The sequence below is a fragment of the Tachypleus tridentatus genome, chromosome 8, assembly GCF_004210375.1.
Source record: "Tachypleus tridentatus isolate NWPU-2018 chromosome 8, ASM421037v1, whole genome shotgun sequence".
Lineage (NCBI taxonomy): Eukaryota > Metazoa > Arthropoda > Merostomata > Xiphosura > Limulidae > Tachypleus > Tachypleus tridentatus.
Genome location: NC_134832.1, coordinates 102,333,182 through 102,350,828, shown reverse-complemented (window position 1 = coordinate 102,350,828; position 17,647 = coordinate 102,333,182). Strand labels below are relative to the sequence as shown.

The window sequence follows — 17,647 nt, the reverse complement described above, 5'->3', positions numbered from 1 at the left end:
TTACCATATAAATACATAATTTTCAGGTGGATATTAATTGATTTTACCATCATATCACTTCATGGTATTCTATCTAAGTGCTCAAAAAATAAAGTAGTACAAAACTTATTTTGGTGTTATTGATATCCTAACTACTGTTTAAAAAATGCTAGTCACTAACACTCTAGTTTCTCTAGAAATCACCATTTCACTTTTAAATTTATACAACACCAAAAATGTAAACATATTTTCTACTGGCTATGGACCTGATGTTCTGTCGAGAGCTATTCTCTTGCTAACTCAAGTTCACTTAAGCAGCACGTTGCCATGGCAATAATGTTATTGCTTTGTGTTGCTCGATATGGACGTTTAGGCAGAAACGTAAGGTTGCTGGGTGATCCAGGAACCGTCGTCACACACCCAGTGATGACTAAGTTTCTTGGTGGGTAGAAGGTTCAAGGTAGTGGAAATAATCCGCCATCTGAATTCTGTCGTTTGGAGCCATTCGGTAGGAGATGATTTAACGTTTGATCACTAAATGCTGATTACTGATCACACGATACGTTTGATTTTAGCACGACCAGGACTGCTGTGACTAGTTATCTACCTCCTTATCTTTGATTAACTACAATTAATAGTGTAGTATTATAAGCAAAAGTGTTATGTTGATTTTCCTGGTTGTGAACTGGAAGTCTAGCAAACTTTAAGTTTTCACTATATGAAATACATACGTAAATTACAAGAGTGCGGTAACTGATAACTGAACACAACTGTTAATAAATAAATTAAAATGGCTTAGCATAAAATCAAGGAAAGTTTTCAACGTTTTCTGCTGGAAAATAACAACGTTTTTTCCTGAATGTAGTATGTGTTTTTCCATTTTAAGTAAAAAAGGTATTTAATGTATATGAATGTATTAGCATCCAGATTAATTGATTTAAAGGAAACAGGCTAGCAAAGTTAATACTATAATTTAATTCTAAGACTTCAGTTCAACGCAAAGCAATGAGTTGTCTGTGCTGTGCCCACCATGGTTATCGAAACGGCCCTTAAAATACGTGATGTTTCAATAGTCGGATTAAAACCTATATAGATCATCGTGTATAATATACTTTTAATAATAAACATATCGTACCTGTTTCATTTAGTTTTGTAATCAAAATTAGCATTTTTTATTAGCTAGGAGTTGCTAGCTTATTGCTACGATATATATTACTGTTGTCTAACATACAATCATGTAAATAATGTGTTTACATATTAAATGTTGTCACATCAGGCAGCGTGATGTTTTCCTGTTTTGTTAGTAGCTGTTTTAAAGTAACCCGTACATAAATGTTTCAAATCAAGATGCGTGAACAGACTTGGTATACATTTGTTTTTACAAAGTTAAACGGCTTGGGACAAAGGGTTTCAATGATAATACGCTTCCATATGGCAAAATCAGTTAGGGTTGTCTGATGTGTCCACCGAGGGGAAGCAAACCGCTGATGTAGCATTGTAAATCCGTAGATTTACTACTGTTCTACTGAAGGACTTGAATTAAAAATAACTTAAACATTAATTAAGATTTCAGTAGCCAACTCAATGTGAAAGCTTCAATTACACTGCACAACAAAGTTTTTGCTTCTTAAACACTGTTGGGTGTTCCTTATAGATTTTTGGCTGCTGATCACGAAAATCACATCCACATTTGCCCATCACGTACCGTTTCATTGAAATCTTCAGTTTCACCAGGACATTGCTACAATGAAAAACAATATCAGGGTAACTGGAATCCATCAATGCTTGCTGACTACTGTTGGACACTGCAACGTGATGTACCGGACATTGAATACAAACGAAAATCAGGAGCAAAACACTTTTAATTATGTTGAACTTAATAGCGTATTAGAAACATAAACGCAACTAAATAGAATATTACTGTCTATTTCTCAGAGTTCCTACGTGATGAAGCAAAACTAAAACAATATTTGTGCTTACCCACCAGGTACCTGTCACAATCAGCAAAAACTTTTCAGGAAGGCAAAACTTTTCAAAAAAATTGCATTATTAACAGTGAATAATTGCCACTAAATTAATTAAATATAATTCAACATTATATAAATTAAAAATTAACTAAAGTAAATTAAATTAAAATATTCTTAAATGGATATAGAAGACAATGTAATTGTCGATTATAGTTTGTAGTATGCTCCTGGGTATTGGTAAGAATGACCACAGTGTGTTCAGAGCTACTATGTTGTCGTTAGCAGGATTTGGTCCAGTAACTGGTATTTTTCTTTTCGTTCGAACCAGCGAAATGTGTAATTATTCATCCCTGAATCTAATGAAAATTTAAATGGATCATGAAAGATACGAAGAAATACAAAACCACCTACTATAGAACTTTATCCATTGGTGATGAGCCCAGTGCGGAAACAAGAGGGTTCACCACGAGTTGAGCAAATTTATTTAATTACGCATTTCTCTAATATAAGCAGCGAAGAGATAAAAGCAAGTTTGGATGGAATAATCGGACTTCGATGTAAGAAAAACAGTATGCAGATTAACATACCCGGCTGAGAAATCAAAAGGAGCTCCAAGTGTGTTAGAAGAATTTAAACGATTCACCTCGGAAAGAACTTTTGAAAAAAATGAAATTGAAAAGGTTATAAATAATTGAAGACTGAATTTCAGTATTTGTTCTCGAAATTACATTGTAAAGCAATGGAGTTGAAAAGCACAGTTTGGAAAGGAATCGGACATTACTCACCTGATTGAACTCGTACTCATCTGTCAAGGTGTGAGTGAATGAACTTATCCAAACCACTATCTTACCATTAACAGCAAAATGGGCAATAAGAGGTATTTACAGAATCTCTTGGTACATATTATAATAATGTTCCAGTATTTTACTTAGAAATAATACGACCAGTTGATGACTGTGGTGGAGGCCATGACAAGTAAAATGAGTTTCTGAAGGATTTGTTCATTACGCTGTGTCATACAGTATAGCACTACTATGGTAAAAGTTATCATTTTTGGTCAAACAGAGCAATACTGTAAGATCCATGATTTAGAAATACGTAAACGAAATAAAAGTAATTTATTAATGTGTGATATGTGAATACATAGATATATATACATACACAAGATATTAATACAGCCGTGTAAAACTCATTTCTGATACATAAAACTTAACTTACTCAAACTAAAAATACATTATAACATATCACTAAGCTATTTATAAAGCAGCTAAGCCAATCATTGAAAAGAAACTACTAAGCAGATTTATCCTCCGCACATGCTGATTCCTGAGGCCAAAACGCACAATACAGATTGAGATTGACAACGTCTGACAAGATCCAAAGATTCCTAGAGTAGGTGGGCAATAATAACCTTCTAAAATGAAACGACTGTCAAGATATTTAAGTAAAAATATCTATACATATTTTATAGAATGGTAACAATGTGTCCAATCCTTCATTCTCTAAGTGTGCACTGAGATATATTAGTGACATCATCAATATTAATTCTGGATGATTAGACTTTTAGCTAAAATTTTTTTGTTTGGTTGAATTTGACGAGTTATTATTATTCTGCAATGTTTCAAATAAAGTTGAGTATTATAGTTTCTAGATGGCAATGTCGTCGCTACTGAGTTTCAGAATGCAATCCTTCTTAAAGCCAACCAAAGTAATTCAAGCTGGAGCTAGAGGCAATCTGTTATAAAATAATAGAGTATTTGAGAGTGTGTGATGACAATATACAAATACTGCAATATGTGTATATAAATAAAGACATGCATGTGGCTTCACACATGTAAGAATATTAAATTTAATCATTCATGAATGTTGTATAACATGATTGAATCAACTACATAAAAAACACCACTATAAGTAACAATGGCATGATAATATTAATTTACTATGGTCACCGACAAGGAAGTTATTATTTGATAATATAATTTCATTAATACTAATATGAGAATGTTTCAGATTTGAAGTTGAAATATTCAGCAGGTAATGAATTTTCACGGAAAAGATAAAAGCAACACTATGTTTTAGGGAAAACACATTTTTAACCGATGTTTCTTATAATACAGCTTTACCTGGTAATCCGATATATGATAGTAAAAATATATTTCAGTTAGATCAAAGTGAAATATTCATGAATAGATGCAATTTTCAATAGTATATACAATTTTCCTTCAGTGAGTGAGATATAATGACAAATGTAATGTCGGTAAGCCCAGTGTTTTACTTTTTTGTGAAGGAGTATTACCAAACTGTGAAGATTGAAATGTTTCATTTTACATTTTATAATCATTGTGGTGTTTTCATCACGTAATATCATACCATTACATTCTGATGTACATTCTGTTAAACTGTTTCTTTTACAAGTGAGCAGATAATTCTTGCTGACAAGTATTCATCTGTTAGGTACTTTTTATAAGTTTGCATAAACTATTAGACTATCCATTCTAAGTAAAGTAGGTAATCTTTGTTGAAAGTTTTTTAGATGTGTGATGTTCGGTGTTAAACAGCATTTCGTATGTGTTTTTCTTCATGCATTTTTATGTTAAAGGGCTATTTTGGGCATGTTTCATGTTAAAGTGTATTGTTGTACTGTAAGCTTTTCGTTGTTAAAGGGATGTTGATTTTGTATATACATATATATACTACTTCTTGATGACAAGAAACCCACTTGAAATAAAAATGTATCTCAGAACGGCTGGTATGGGTATTAACACTTTTATTGATAAGGAGAGAACAACGTTTCGACCTTCCTAAGTCATCTTCAGGTTAAGAAAGATATATATATATATATATATTCCTGATTTAAAATACTTGTCAAATTATTGAAAGTTTATTTATATTTTAACGTATAATGTTTCAATTCTAATCTTAAAATGTCTTAACGAGAGATTTTATTTCTTTATATTAAACTAAGACTAAAAGGTTTTATTTAAATATATCTGAATATAATTTTTTTGTTTGAAGGTTATATCATCCATATGATATGTAATCATTTGTAGGAACAAGGAAAAATCAATATGTTTATTCTATATGTCAGAACTTTATTAATTGGTTTTGAAGTTACATTTCACTGTCAGCTTCAGAACAATCCTAGAAGACATGAAAACGGAGATAAAAATCATCTTATACCAATATAAGAATTTCTAAAATTTTGGTTAGTGTGATTGTATGCAGTTTTCATATATACATGAGGTCCAGAAAACCACTGAGTTTTTAGTGCAAGTTATATCAGCTCCTTCGTTTTTCTTTAGCAGTTCATACTTCACCCTCCTACTGAGATATTTCTGCAACTTCACAAACTGTTCAAGCAGGCCAATGATATTAATTTTCTTCCCTGTCTATATTGGTCACATCTCGAGCTATATTCTTAACAATTTTGTATGATAACATTGAGTCATGCTCCTAGCCCTTGTCCTTCTGGGTAAATCCAACATTACCTGTTATGGAAGGAGCACTGGATTTATACATTTCTGCTCGGTTTTCAGTATGGGTCAGTCAATGGAAAGATACCCTGAGAGACCAAAGTTGTTGATCCACAGATAACGAGAAAGATGGTAGTCTAGTATTTTACACTTTGGATCACGTGCCAAATCTGTGGTCTCACACACATACATGAAAAAATAAAGTCATCCATGAAAGTTGTAAAACACGAATGAATCAATTAAGCAACAAACAAAACAGGCATCATGGACATGGAGACAAAGAATTTGTTCTTGATGTTGAGAGATGGTGACATGTTGTTAACTGTGGTAATTTGTCTGGAAAGTATTATTCTATAATATGGTACATCTGGTTCTTTTGTTAAAACTTCAAATAGAAAATTTCAATTTTTAGATTGAATAGGTAGAATAACAAAGATACTCAAAATATTTCTGACAGAAAACAGTTTTAACTGGCGTTTTTTAAAAAATATTCATGAGTGATTATCCTGATCGATCCTCTTGTTGTATAGTGGACCCACTAAATACTCTAAATTCTAGTTGCTTATGCAAATAACTTATTCTAACGAGTAATAACAAACTTGCAAAAAACTAATTATGATTTAGGGATAACAATGCTAGAAAGTACAGAAATAGGGTAGGTATGAATGAAAAAAAACATACAAAAATCACTCCAGAAGTAACCAAACCTTTCCAAAAATAACTTTCATATACAACTAAATGTTGAATTCCTGCTAATTGCATGAATTCAGGTTTGAATAAAAGCATTTAATCTAAATAGTGTTATACAGTAGCTAATAACCATGAGCTTGTAAGAGTGACTTAATACTTACTGGTTAATAAGTAATGTAGGGAAAGTTTTTAGTACTTTTCCCCTACTTTTTAAAACAATTTCACTGGAGTAGATTAATAAGTGAAAATTTATTTTTTTTATAAATTAGTGATAATATATATTGTTGGTATCATATTATTATTGTCAGTTTCTCTAATTCTGGATGACATTAGAAGCTAATGAAACTGGAATGATTCCTCTAGGACAGTACAAGTATAATGAAAAGTCACAAACGGTCTTTATATAAGAACAATTTGTGTTACCATTTAGCGACTAGAAATAAAATTCATTTACGAAACATGGAAATAAGAGATTCTTATATACTGTTGCTATGCAGTAGTTTTCCTTTTTATTATTTTCATACAAAAATGTGTGTGATTGAAGAACAGGATAGTATTACTGTTATACAAGCCATGAAATACTCGCTAAAGGCAATCAGGTGCTTAAATAAGGCTATAATTTATAGCAGGTATTTGTAAGCACTATAGAGTAATAGATTGACTGCAGCGACCCTTATTTTCTCGGGCATCCCTACATATCAATCATTATCGTGCTTTATGATAGCGTGTTTACAATTAGTCATAAAATGCTTTTCTATGGTACTAAAGCATTGTGGGGGGGAATGAAAAAAATGAACAATTTGGCGCTATAGCTAGTTCCCAGTTTTTCCACTTTAGCAAAACTTTTTAATATACTGGGTTAAGTGGTCAAATAAAATCGATGATAAATATATTTAACAAATTAAAAGAGAATTACTCCAATTGTTGTAACCAATGGCTAAACTTATAGTGTGAATCTAAGTTAACGAATTAACTTTAAAAAATTTACATGTTGTTGTAATAACCATGAAAGCATAATTAATCACACAAAACTTCTGATTACATAACTAACACATCATGTTAAGATGCTACGAAAAAAGATTGATTTGGTTTTATATATTATTTTTAAAACTTGATTTTAAGGACTTGAAAAGTAGAAGTCTAGTATATCTTGGAACAACATACTTACTATATTCTAAATAAATCAATTGGTTGCTAAGGCTAAGAATTACAATATAATCGTGAAAATACAATTCAATATCACGAATTACCTTATTATACAAAGAATACTTGTTAAAATATTCCGCTTCTTGTCGCTTATCTTGAGGTAGTGTAAGCAGAAGTGACCTTCATATATCTCAGTTTTTTTGGGTTTTTTTCGCGCAAAGCTACATGAGGGTTGTCTACGCTAGCCGTCTCTAAATTAGTAGTGTAAGACTAGAGAGAAGGCAGCTAGTCTTCACCACCCACCGCCAACTCTTGGGCTACTCTTTTACTAACAAATAACGCCCCCATGACTGAAAAGGCGAGCATGTTTGGTGCGATGGGGATTCGAAACCATCTCAGAGTTCGAGCAAAGGTTATCAAACTGTTTTACCAAATTTACAGACAAATGAACAACGCAATGTTTAAAGTTTTACAGAAGTGAGTTTAAATGTTTACTTCCTTGAGTTTGTAATCAGTGGCTTCTAATGCGTATTTAATTTCATACATCAGGCAAGGTCATTATATGCTATTCGTTTTTCACGAAATGAATATTTAAACAGTTATGTATTTCCAGCACAGAAATCACATAGTAAACCTCTGAGTAAGAACAAAACTTTCTCTTTCGTCAAAGACATATTTTTACACTGAAACTTAAAGTCGTGATAATTACAGTTTTCAAAGAACTAAATTATCAATTTTCATACGTGAATAGCATTTTAAAACGGCATTTCCTCTGGTATGAACTGTTTATGTTGTGTTTTTTAAACTGCTTTTCATTTTGTATAAGTAAATTCACTTCTCCGTGATGACGAGAAACCCACTTGAAGTAAAAATATATCTCAGGACGGCTGGTATGGGGATTAATACTTTTAGTAATAAAGCAGAGAACAACGTTTTGACTTTCTTAGGTCATCTTCAGGTTAACCTGCTATATTAGTAAGAGCGTCAATACCCATATCAGGCGTCCTCAGATAAATTCGCTTCTGGTAATGCAAATCTGTCACTAATTTTCTACTGTGTTTAGAAACATATTTTGTTCGTAAGGTTAAAATAATAATTAACTTCTCGAGTTAAGAAACAGATTGAAACTTTATAACTTCACCTTACCGGTTCAACAGGATGAACTCCGTTTCGAATCATGACAGATTTTATTAGCTAAATATGTGACACAAGACACTTGTTAAGCAATTATTGAAGTTTTAATGTGCCACTAACATATCTACGAGCGATTCTCCTCACGTAAACTCACGAGAACTATCAATGCTCTCATCATATTAATTCAAAGAATACATGCAACAACGCATGCGCTGTAGCTTCGCCAACAATGTGACGATTCATCTACGTTCTATGCTGTGTTCTTGACCTTGAATGATGCATATTATTGTTTGAAAAAGATCCAAATAAAAAAAACAACAACTTTGAGATAAGTAACTGATATATCAGGAAAAAAAGTTCTTAAATTACAAAGCATGTTAAATTACCGTTTAATGTTGTTATTTCTTTTACAAGGGGTTCTTATGACTACAGTTCCAATTTGTTATGCCAGTCTCCATGGTAACGTCTTTTTCTAAATAACAGCTAGTACCTTTATTTCTTAATTTATTGACAGACTAAAGAGTCTGGTTATTTGTGTAACTATGTTACACTTCTTGATAAATTTCAGAAGATTTTTTCCATTAATATTTTTGTTAGTGCCACGCAACGCGTATCCTTTTGTTTCTTCGTATATATCCTTCTAAAACAATAAATTTAATTTTCACATCATAAAAGTATATTTATACAGCACGACTTGTTAAAAGTGAAATAAAAGTGAAAAACACATTTCAAAATTTTGTCAAAAAATAAAAAAAGCTACTCTATGTTAGAAATGACTCTGGATTTTCAATACGCTAGGGCTTGGCATGGACAGGTGGTTAAGGCATTTGACTCTTAATCCGAGGGTCGCGGGTTCAAATTCCCGTCACACCAAACATGCCCTTTCAGCTGTGGTAGTGTTATAATGTCACGGACAATCCCACTATTCGTTGGTAAAAGAGTAGCCCAAGAGTTGGCGGTGGGTGCTGATGACTAGCTGCTTTCCCTCTAGTCTTACATTACTAAATTAAGGAAAGCTAGAACAGATAACCCTCGAGTAACTTTGGACGAAATTAACATATTAACTGTGTTTGTTTTTCTTACAGCAAAGCCACATCGGGCTATCTGCTGAGCCCATCGAGGGGAATCGAACGCCTGATTTTAGCATTGTAAATCCGTAGACTTACTGCTGTACCAGCAGGGAGTCGATCTAAAGTGAAACAGTTAGTTATTATAATCTAAACTTACCGACAAAACATTAGAAGAACTGGATGAATGAACAAAAAGTTTACTTATTAGAGATACTTCAAGCATCAAATCTGTCTATAATTTATCAAAGACTTCTCAAGAACTCTCTTTCCTCTCAAGATGTTTTCAAAAGAAACGAAAAACCGCGATAAATTAAAAAGAATTATGTATGAAAAGCTAAGTGTATAAACAAAAGCTGAAAATGGAAGATGAGGTAATGGCTTGCACGTAAAGAAAACAGAACAAAGTGATGATGAAACCATCAACAACATTTTCTCCCACTGCAAATAAAGAAGTTGATGAACGTATGTACAAATCACATTTAGACCATAAGTTGGGAGAGGAAAACTTCAGTGTATAAATTTGATGCTAAAACAGTTTTTTTTTATTTTCCCTTTTCTTATTTTCATCTTTCGAAGCTCTACTCAAATAATTGATTGAGTCTAACGACGCAAAATGCATATTTTTTCTTTACGTTCATTGGCCTTAAGATTTGGGCCAGCAGTGTATATATATATATATATATGTACACACAAGGATTACACAACAGTCACTACTTTTTTTGACGATGTTTCAATACAACTATTCAAACAAGATAAGTAAAAGCAAAATGTGTTCCACACGAGTGGTGTTTTATGGCACAAAGCAACTAGGCTATCTGCGCATGCACATGAGAAATAGACAGATTATTATTTTAAGAAACTTACTTCGGGTGATTTCTGGGCGGATGTGGACAAATGGATAGTTTAGTGGGCTTCTTGTAGCACTGTCCAAGATTCGAGTCCATGACGTTCTATTGAACACGCTCGACAGTTTTAGCTTTGCGAGCTAATAACTAGGTCTAACCCAAAACACAGCGACTTTGCACGGTCGTTTTCTTGGCGGCCAATAATTTCTCTCAGTATTATTATTGGGAAGAGCATACGTCTCTGACAACAACGTGGTTGTTTCGCCTTTATCTTTGTCTTCATTACACAATATCTAATCATTTGTATGTACGTAACCATAAACAGACTTGGCCAAAGAGTAAAAAAAAAATTGTTAGTGATTTACTGCTGTTCATTCATAGTAGTAGTTTGTGTTACGTTTTTCTTTTTTCAAGGATATTTTTCAGGACATTTGCTTTCTTCAACTCTCTAAAGAAACGCAAAAGCAATTAGAAAGTGAATGAAGCGTATTGCGTTGTGAAATTTATTGTATAGCTTGGTAAGAGTATAAAGAAAGAATCTGTCTTGCACGTGAAGATTCTGTACCTACAGGTGGTGTGAGTCATGACTGAATCCACATCAGAAATGAGCCCTCGGGTGATTCAGAGGCAAGTATGAAGGCTTATAACATTAAAAATTGAGCTTCGATACCCGTGGTGAGTTCAGTACAGATTGCCCATTGTGTAATTTTTGACAATAAACGCGCATAATTACACGAAATAAATGCTTTGTTTTGCTCATTAACATATCACCAAAGAAAAAGTCATAGTTTTTGATGACACCTAATAAAATGTTACTGTTAAGTTTTTATAAGTATTTCATATAATTTAAATACAACGTGTGTGGAAACAAAATTATTCCGTATAAAAATGGCAATACATAAACGAAAGAAATATAAAATCTCCTTTCCCAGGAACATGTTACATATCCGTTCCTGAATCCATTACATATAACTGAGCAAACGTGATACGTATTGGTGCCTTTGGATAAACTATTTAAACATACAATGGCTACGTGATTGCATACACACGTTCTTCTATTGAGAAAAAGTAGTCCTCTTCCCTACACACAATTGGTATCTTCAATCAAAGGCTTTTTTTGTAATAATTCTCAAGCATAGATTTGAGCTAATGTTTTGGTTAATTTTTCACAGATGTCTTCTCGACCTTCTTATTCAAATCCCACTTAGCTTGACGTCATAATGATGTGGATGATGTTGTGCCACACACACATAACGCCATCTGGTTGTGGAAACTCCCTTCTTGACAGACTTTCATAGAGCGGAAAAAGTGCTGAAATTCAGGAGCTATTTACGCTGATGTCGTCGAATTAATTCAATTAAAATGAGAAAAAAACAATGAAAAGATAATGTATTATAGGAAAAAAGTGGAATTGGACTCGTGTATCTCACGAAATTCGGAGAAATCGGGCATGAACGACGGTACGTGGCTTTTATATATTTGGTTCCGTTATTTCTGAATCCTAATATTAAAGAAGACTCAAACATTAAAAAAGAAAGAGGGCAGTACGAACAAAGCGTGTAAGAAACGAAAAGATGGATTAGTATTCAAACGGCATTTGTATTTTTCTATGAATTGATAAAATTTAAATTTTCTTCTACCCTGACTTTTGTGTAAAGTTTTTTTCACTAGATTATTCGCATTCTCAATTAGTTGGATTAACTTTGAAGTATTTATCTGAATAACGCATGTATGTAATCGGTGAAACATGCAGTAATTTTCGCGACAAAATGTTCTATAGTTGATGTAAATTTCTACTAAAATACTGTTGAAAAGGATTTTGCAGTAAAAGGTTTTTATCAACCAAGAGTTCATGATATGTGGTGTAAAATATGTCGCTAAGACAAATTTTAACAGGTTTTTCTTAAGTGAGCTAGTTAAAATTGTAAAACATTTTTTTTCGTGTTCTCAATGAGTGTGTGTGTTTTTCTTATAACAAAGCCACATCGGGCTATCTGCTCAGTCCACCGAGGGGAATCGAACGCCTGCTTTTAGCGTTGTAAGTCCGAAGACATACCGCTGTACTAGCGGGGGGTTTCTCAAGCAGAAGGAAAATGTTTAGGCTAACATTTATGTTTCTGGAAATTGACATTATCTGTGCGTAGATCACACTGTAAATATATTGCTTTTATGGACTTCATACTGATTAAGTGACATATGAAAAGCATTATTTATGCTCCATGACACTTACATTACCGGTGAGCATTCTGTATCAACAGAAGCTTCGAAGCTGATATATGAGTAACTTACTTCTAAATGTATTTGCAGGTTTTCGTCGCTAATCTGTCAATAACAAATAAGCTAACTAACTCACCAGGTAATTGAATTGACACATTCAATCTCACTGTCTCACTCATTATAGACACTGAATTGAATCACTCACTGATCACTGATTAAGATACTTAATATTTCACTAATATCGATATCTTAATTGTATTTCTAGTCACTTCACAAATTTTTTAGAACTTACGTAGGCTTTAACTTTCATTAATATTCTAGAAATATTGCATAATGACACCTTATTTTTAGGAAACAAACATATAAATTACAATGTTAAAAATATTGCTTAGAGTAGTAGACATGTGTATGGAGAAATACAAAACATAATTTAAAATAAAATAACCTGTAAGATTTCGTGCTGCAAAGCTCATGTAAAGCACATTTTTGGTAGAACATATCGATCACGGCGTGCTATGTGCTATACAGCAATTATTCTTGACCAATATAATAACTAAAAAAAAAACTCATAAAAGCTTAGAATTTTCTAGATGCACTGGTGAAAACCAGTACATACTAACGGAAACTACATTCGTGACGCTGAGCCAACTACATGCTTTTGAGAAATCATTTATTTACAATTCACATTTCTTAACGCAGAAATGGCAAGGAAATAAGAGGACGCCAAACGTCATGTTTTACTATTGGTTAAAATATCTATATTCATATAATAAAGAAAATTATAACTCTTGATCTGAGAACATTCGAATATGAACACATAACGTAATGGAGGCAGTACAGAAAGATTAATTTATTATTACGATTCATTTAAAATATTAATTTTGAAAACCAAATAACTTCCAATTAGATAAAGTTTTAAATACGTTTTCCGAAGTAGCAAATAATGATGTGTTACATAACGTTCGAAAAAAAATCGCAAGATGGCTTTAACTTTAGCAAGATATTTCATGATAATGTTTTAACCCTATCTCAATATTTGAAAGAACACACGATAGAATGTATTTAAATTTATTACTCTCTTTTCACTGTCTTAATCTACATGAATATATTGATGTTTTCATCGGAGCTCTATGCTAATCCTGTGAGAGGCATTCTGAAGTGCCAGGGTCTTATAATGGTTTCAAGTATTTATTTGTTTAAAAAGTGCATGCGGGGCTTGAATAATGTGAATACAAGCATTCAAAAGATTGAGATCCAGCTTTTCTCCCTTTTCTAATTTTAAGTACAGTAGTATTCAATAGTAGGGATCCACAAGGATTCCAAATAATTCATGCACCGAAAAAACCACTCTATCGAATTCTTAAGTGAAAAATAGACCATTCAAACTATTGGTTACAATGTAATACGCGCACATATACTAATAACATGCTTAAAAGGTCGCTAATATTTCCGGTACAAGAATTTTAAAATTTCTAAAAGAGCAATTTTTTTTTCATCTACTACTTAACTACCTGATCACGTCAGCGGGGCTAGCGCCTAAACGGCTCAGACCATCGCTACAAGATTACTTTAGCTTACTTGATCGGTCTGTGAGTGTTCACTTTTGATATTCTGATATATATATATATATATACATACACAGTTCTAATATAAATGGCAAACATATCATGCGTCTATTTAAATATCTTTTCAATCCAGTTCAACCCAACAGATGGTGCTACATATTGATGACACGCAACAGTTTCTAAAGGTAAAGTGTATATATATATATATATATATATCTTAGACAGGTATAACATACAAATTCAACAAAGAAGAGTATTAGAAATTGTGAATTTTAAAATAAAGTAAAGATCCTGTTAAAAATAATGAAACAATCATTAAATCTACAATCATAAGTTTATAAACTTTTATCATTACTTTGGCCGCTTCACATACTTATATGCAGGCAAAAGTAAGTGTTAAATTTTATAAATATGTAGTCATGATTTTAATTCTTGTAAAAGTTATAACTGTTAAGGATATAACTATGCGGAAAATTTATAGATGTTACGTCCGATCCATTGTGATCCATATAGCTTAATGAAGCAGTCTAAGTTTGCCAACCAAAGTAGGTTTGAAAATCATTTTAAAACCCATCCAGCCACCCGCTGATACAACGGTAAGTCTACGGATTTACAACGCTAAAATCAGTGGTTCGATTCCCCTGAATGGGCTCAGCAGATAGAACGATGTGGCTTTGATATAAGAAAACACAGACACACACAAACGTTTCCAACTAGTATCACTTTACTTGTTTTTGTACTATTTTAATTGCAGCATTTATTTTGTGTTGGATACACGTTACAGCAATTCTATGATTAACCAACGATCTGAACTTTGCTTTAAATTGTTAAGTTTTTAAAGTATTTGTGTATTTTATTTTTCACTGTTTAAAAATGGTTCTCTGTCTGGCAAAACAAATGCTGAAAACAAGAAATAAAGTTATGACAAAACATGTCCATCTATGGACTTGTAAGTTTTCTTTCTTTCCTTTGCGCTTATATGTATTACAAGGATAACTGTAAATAATTTTATTTATTTTTAAATATGTGTATTAGCAAAAGCCTTTTCATGTTCCTCTCGTTTGGGTTATCTGTTCTGTTCATCTCGGGAAACCTGACCTCGAATTTCAGTATAGTGAGTCAGTAAATTTATAATTGTCACACCAGGGGACTTGCACTCAGCAATAACGTACTAAAAACAATCCAAGCAATAACGTACTAAAAACAATCCAAGCAATAACGTAATGAATGGAAGTAAAAAATAATGTAACTTAACATATTATAATTAGTAATGTGTGTGTTATTACGTCACAATAAAGCTGATAGTTGTTTTTACGTTACATTTTTTACTGATCCTGTATCATTTTACAGTAAGTACAGTGTATAATAACATTTCATCTATAGTATACAACTTCTATATTTCTTGTATGTGACTGCCAAAGATGCCTTTCCAACAATTCAAACTATTGCACTTCTACCTAAGTGACCATGTTTCAACAGCTTTGTCATTCCACAATATTAGTAAATTTGATTTAAATAGATATTTAAACAGAAAGATTAGGGACCTTCATTTCTGTTGCGTGAGAAATTTACTTAAAGTTTCTTTCAACTGTGAAATAAAATGAATATAAATACCATTGTGTAGAAGTATGTAGTCTTTTTAAAAACTTGATGAGATTTTTAATTACGAACGAAAGTTGAAATGTTATATGTTGTCAATGTTGTTGAAAATCAACGTTGAATTACATAGAAATAGATAATTGTGAAAAACTGGTAATATAAGTACTGTGATAGTTAATTACATAAGAAATATTTAAACTTGAGGTTTCTTCTACGTCATTTGACTTTTCATGGTCTATTCACCCGAGGAGAGTTATCTTATGAGTAAGAGTCCAGCATCTAGAGTGCTTTTGAAAGAATGATATTTCTTCACGTGGAGCGAAAGAGTTTATTGCTTGTTTTGAAAGTAAGCACAAAGATTTGCTCATCACGGGTATCGAAATCTGGTTTCTTACGTTGTCTGTCCGCAGACACACTGGGCAGCGGAAAGAGTTGAAAAAAAGATTGTTTTATACTGCCATTCAGAGGCAACAGCTGTCTAAAATAACTTTCACACCACAGACACCTTCTTTACGTGGACTTTAAAATAATGTTAATCTATTATAATAAGTTCAGTTTTGTAGTAGATAATCGAAATGTAGGCTTAAGTTGCAAATTGTTTTTATGTTTAGTTCTTTACACCCTACACACGTATAACACAGCTCTTACTTCCTAAGTATAAAACAAAAGAAGAATAAGAAATATTATTTTTAGACTTTCTCCTCAGAAGGTAGGAACCACAGAAACACAGAACTGTGAAAAGTTATTTCTGTGTAAGACTAGAAGGAAGGCAGCTAGTCATTACCATCATCCACCGACTCTTGGACTACGCTTTTACCAACGAATAATGGGAGTGACCGTTACATTATATCGCCCACACGGCTGAAAGGGCGAGCATGTTTGTTGCGACGGGGATTCGAATCCGCGACCCTTAGATTACGAGTCGAACGCCTTAACCCATCTGGCCATGCTGGGCCATGAGAGACGAATGCAAGCAATATATGTACAAATCTATTAATTCCGGTGTGTGCACGCGCGTGTCTGTATATTAGAATGTAAAGTCATGTAATCATATTACACTTCTATAAGTTAACAAAGACGCACAACAGATCATTGCATAATCAAATATTTGTAATAAAAACATAATGAGGTGTTCACCATCGTGCTGGACGTCGCCATTAGTGCTGATTAGGTCAACTTTATTGGTCAGAGGATGTTGGGTTATAAAAATAAAACTCTGTAAAATAAATAAATCATCACCAACTGCATATGGACGAAATATTTAACACCATATACTACAGATGTACTATAAATTTATATTCGCGTATGACATCACAAAAGATAATATCAATTATATCTAGAGCATTCAAGACGGTTTAACTTCAGAAATATGGCTATAAAAAAGCATTGGGTATATCTCACATTTTCAGATATCGTTCGAATTCAAGTGAAAAACTTGTGATGAAAAACATGTGAGTTTGAGATAAAGTCTTGGTGTCTAAACCCACGTTTTTTAGGTTTAGACTAACATTATCCGTCTGAGGCTGATATCACTGCACAATAATTTTTTTGAAATGTTTTGCTTCCTGAAAAGTTTTTGCTGATTGTGACAGGTACCTGGTGGGTATGCACAAATATAGTTTTGGTTTTGCTTCATCACGTAGGAACTCTGAGAAATAGAGTTGACTGTTTACCGGCAAAAACGTATTTAATTGCGTTTATGTTTCTAATACGCTATTAAGTTCAATATAATTAAAAGTGTTTTGCTTCTGATTTTCGTTTGTATTCAATGCTCTGTGCATCACGTTGCAGTGTCCAACAGTAGTCAGCAAGCATTGACGGATTCCAGTTGCCCTGATATTGTCTTTCATTGTAGCAATGTCCTGGTGAAACTGAAGATTTCGATGAAACGGTACGTGATGGGCAAATTTGGATGTGATTTTCGTGATCAGCAGCCAAAAATCTATAAGGAACACCGAACAG

The 17,647-nt window shown here is 32.8% G+C and overlaps 1 protein-coding gene across 3 annotated transcripts in view; it reads right to left on the bottom strand.

Moving 5' to 3' along the window:
* Positions 1-17,647, bottom strand: part of Nep3 (M13 family metallopeptidase neprilysin 3) — a 107,220-nt gene that overhangs the window by 69,847 nt on the left and 19,726 nt on the right. For 2 of the 3 annotated variants that reach the window (XM_076450521.1, XM_076450525.1), the window contains exon 1: positions 8,402-8,543. The exons of the other annotated variant lie outside the window; for it this stretch is intronic. In XM_076450521.1, coding sequence (XP_076306636.1) covers positions 8,402-8,434 — 33 coding nt within the window. In that variant the 5' untranslated portion in view covers positions 8,435-8,543. Of the gene's footprint in view, positions 1-8,401; positions 8,544-17,647 lie in introns of those variants that run through there. 3 annotated transcript variants of the gene reach the window in all.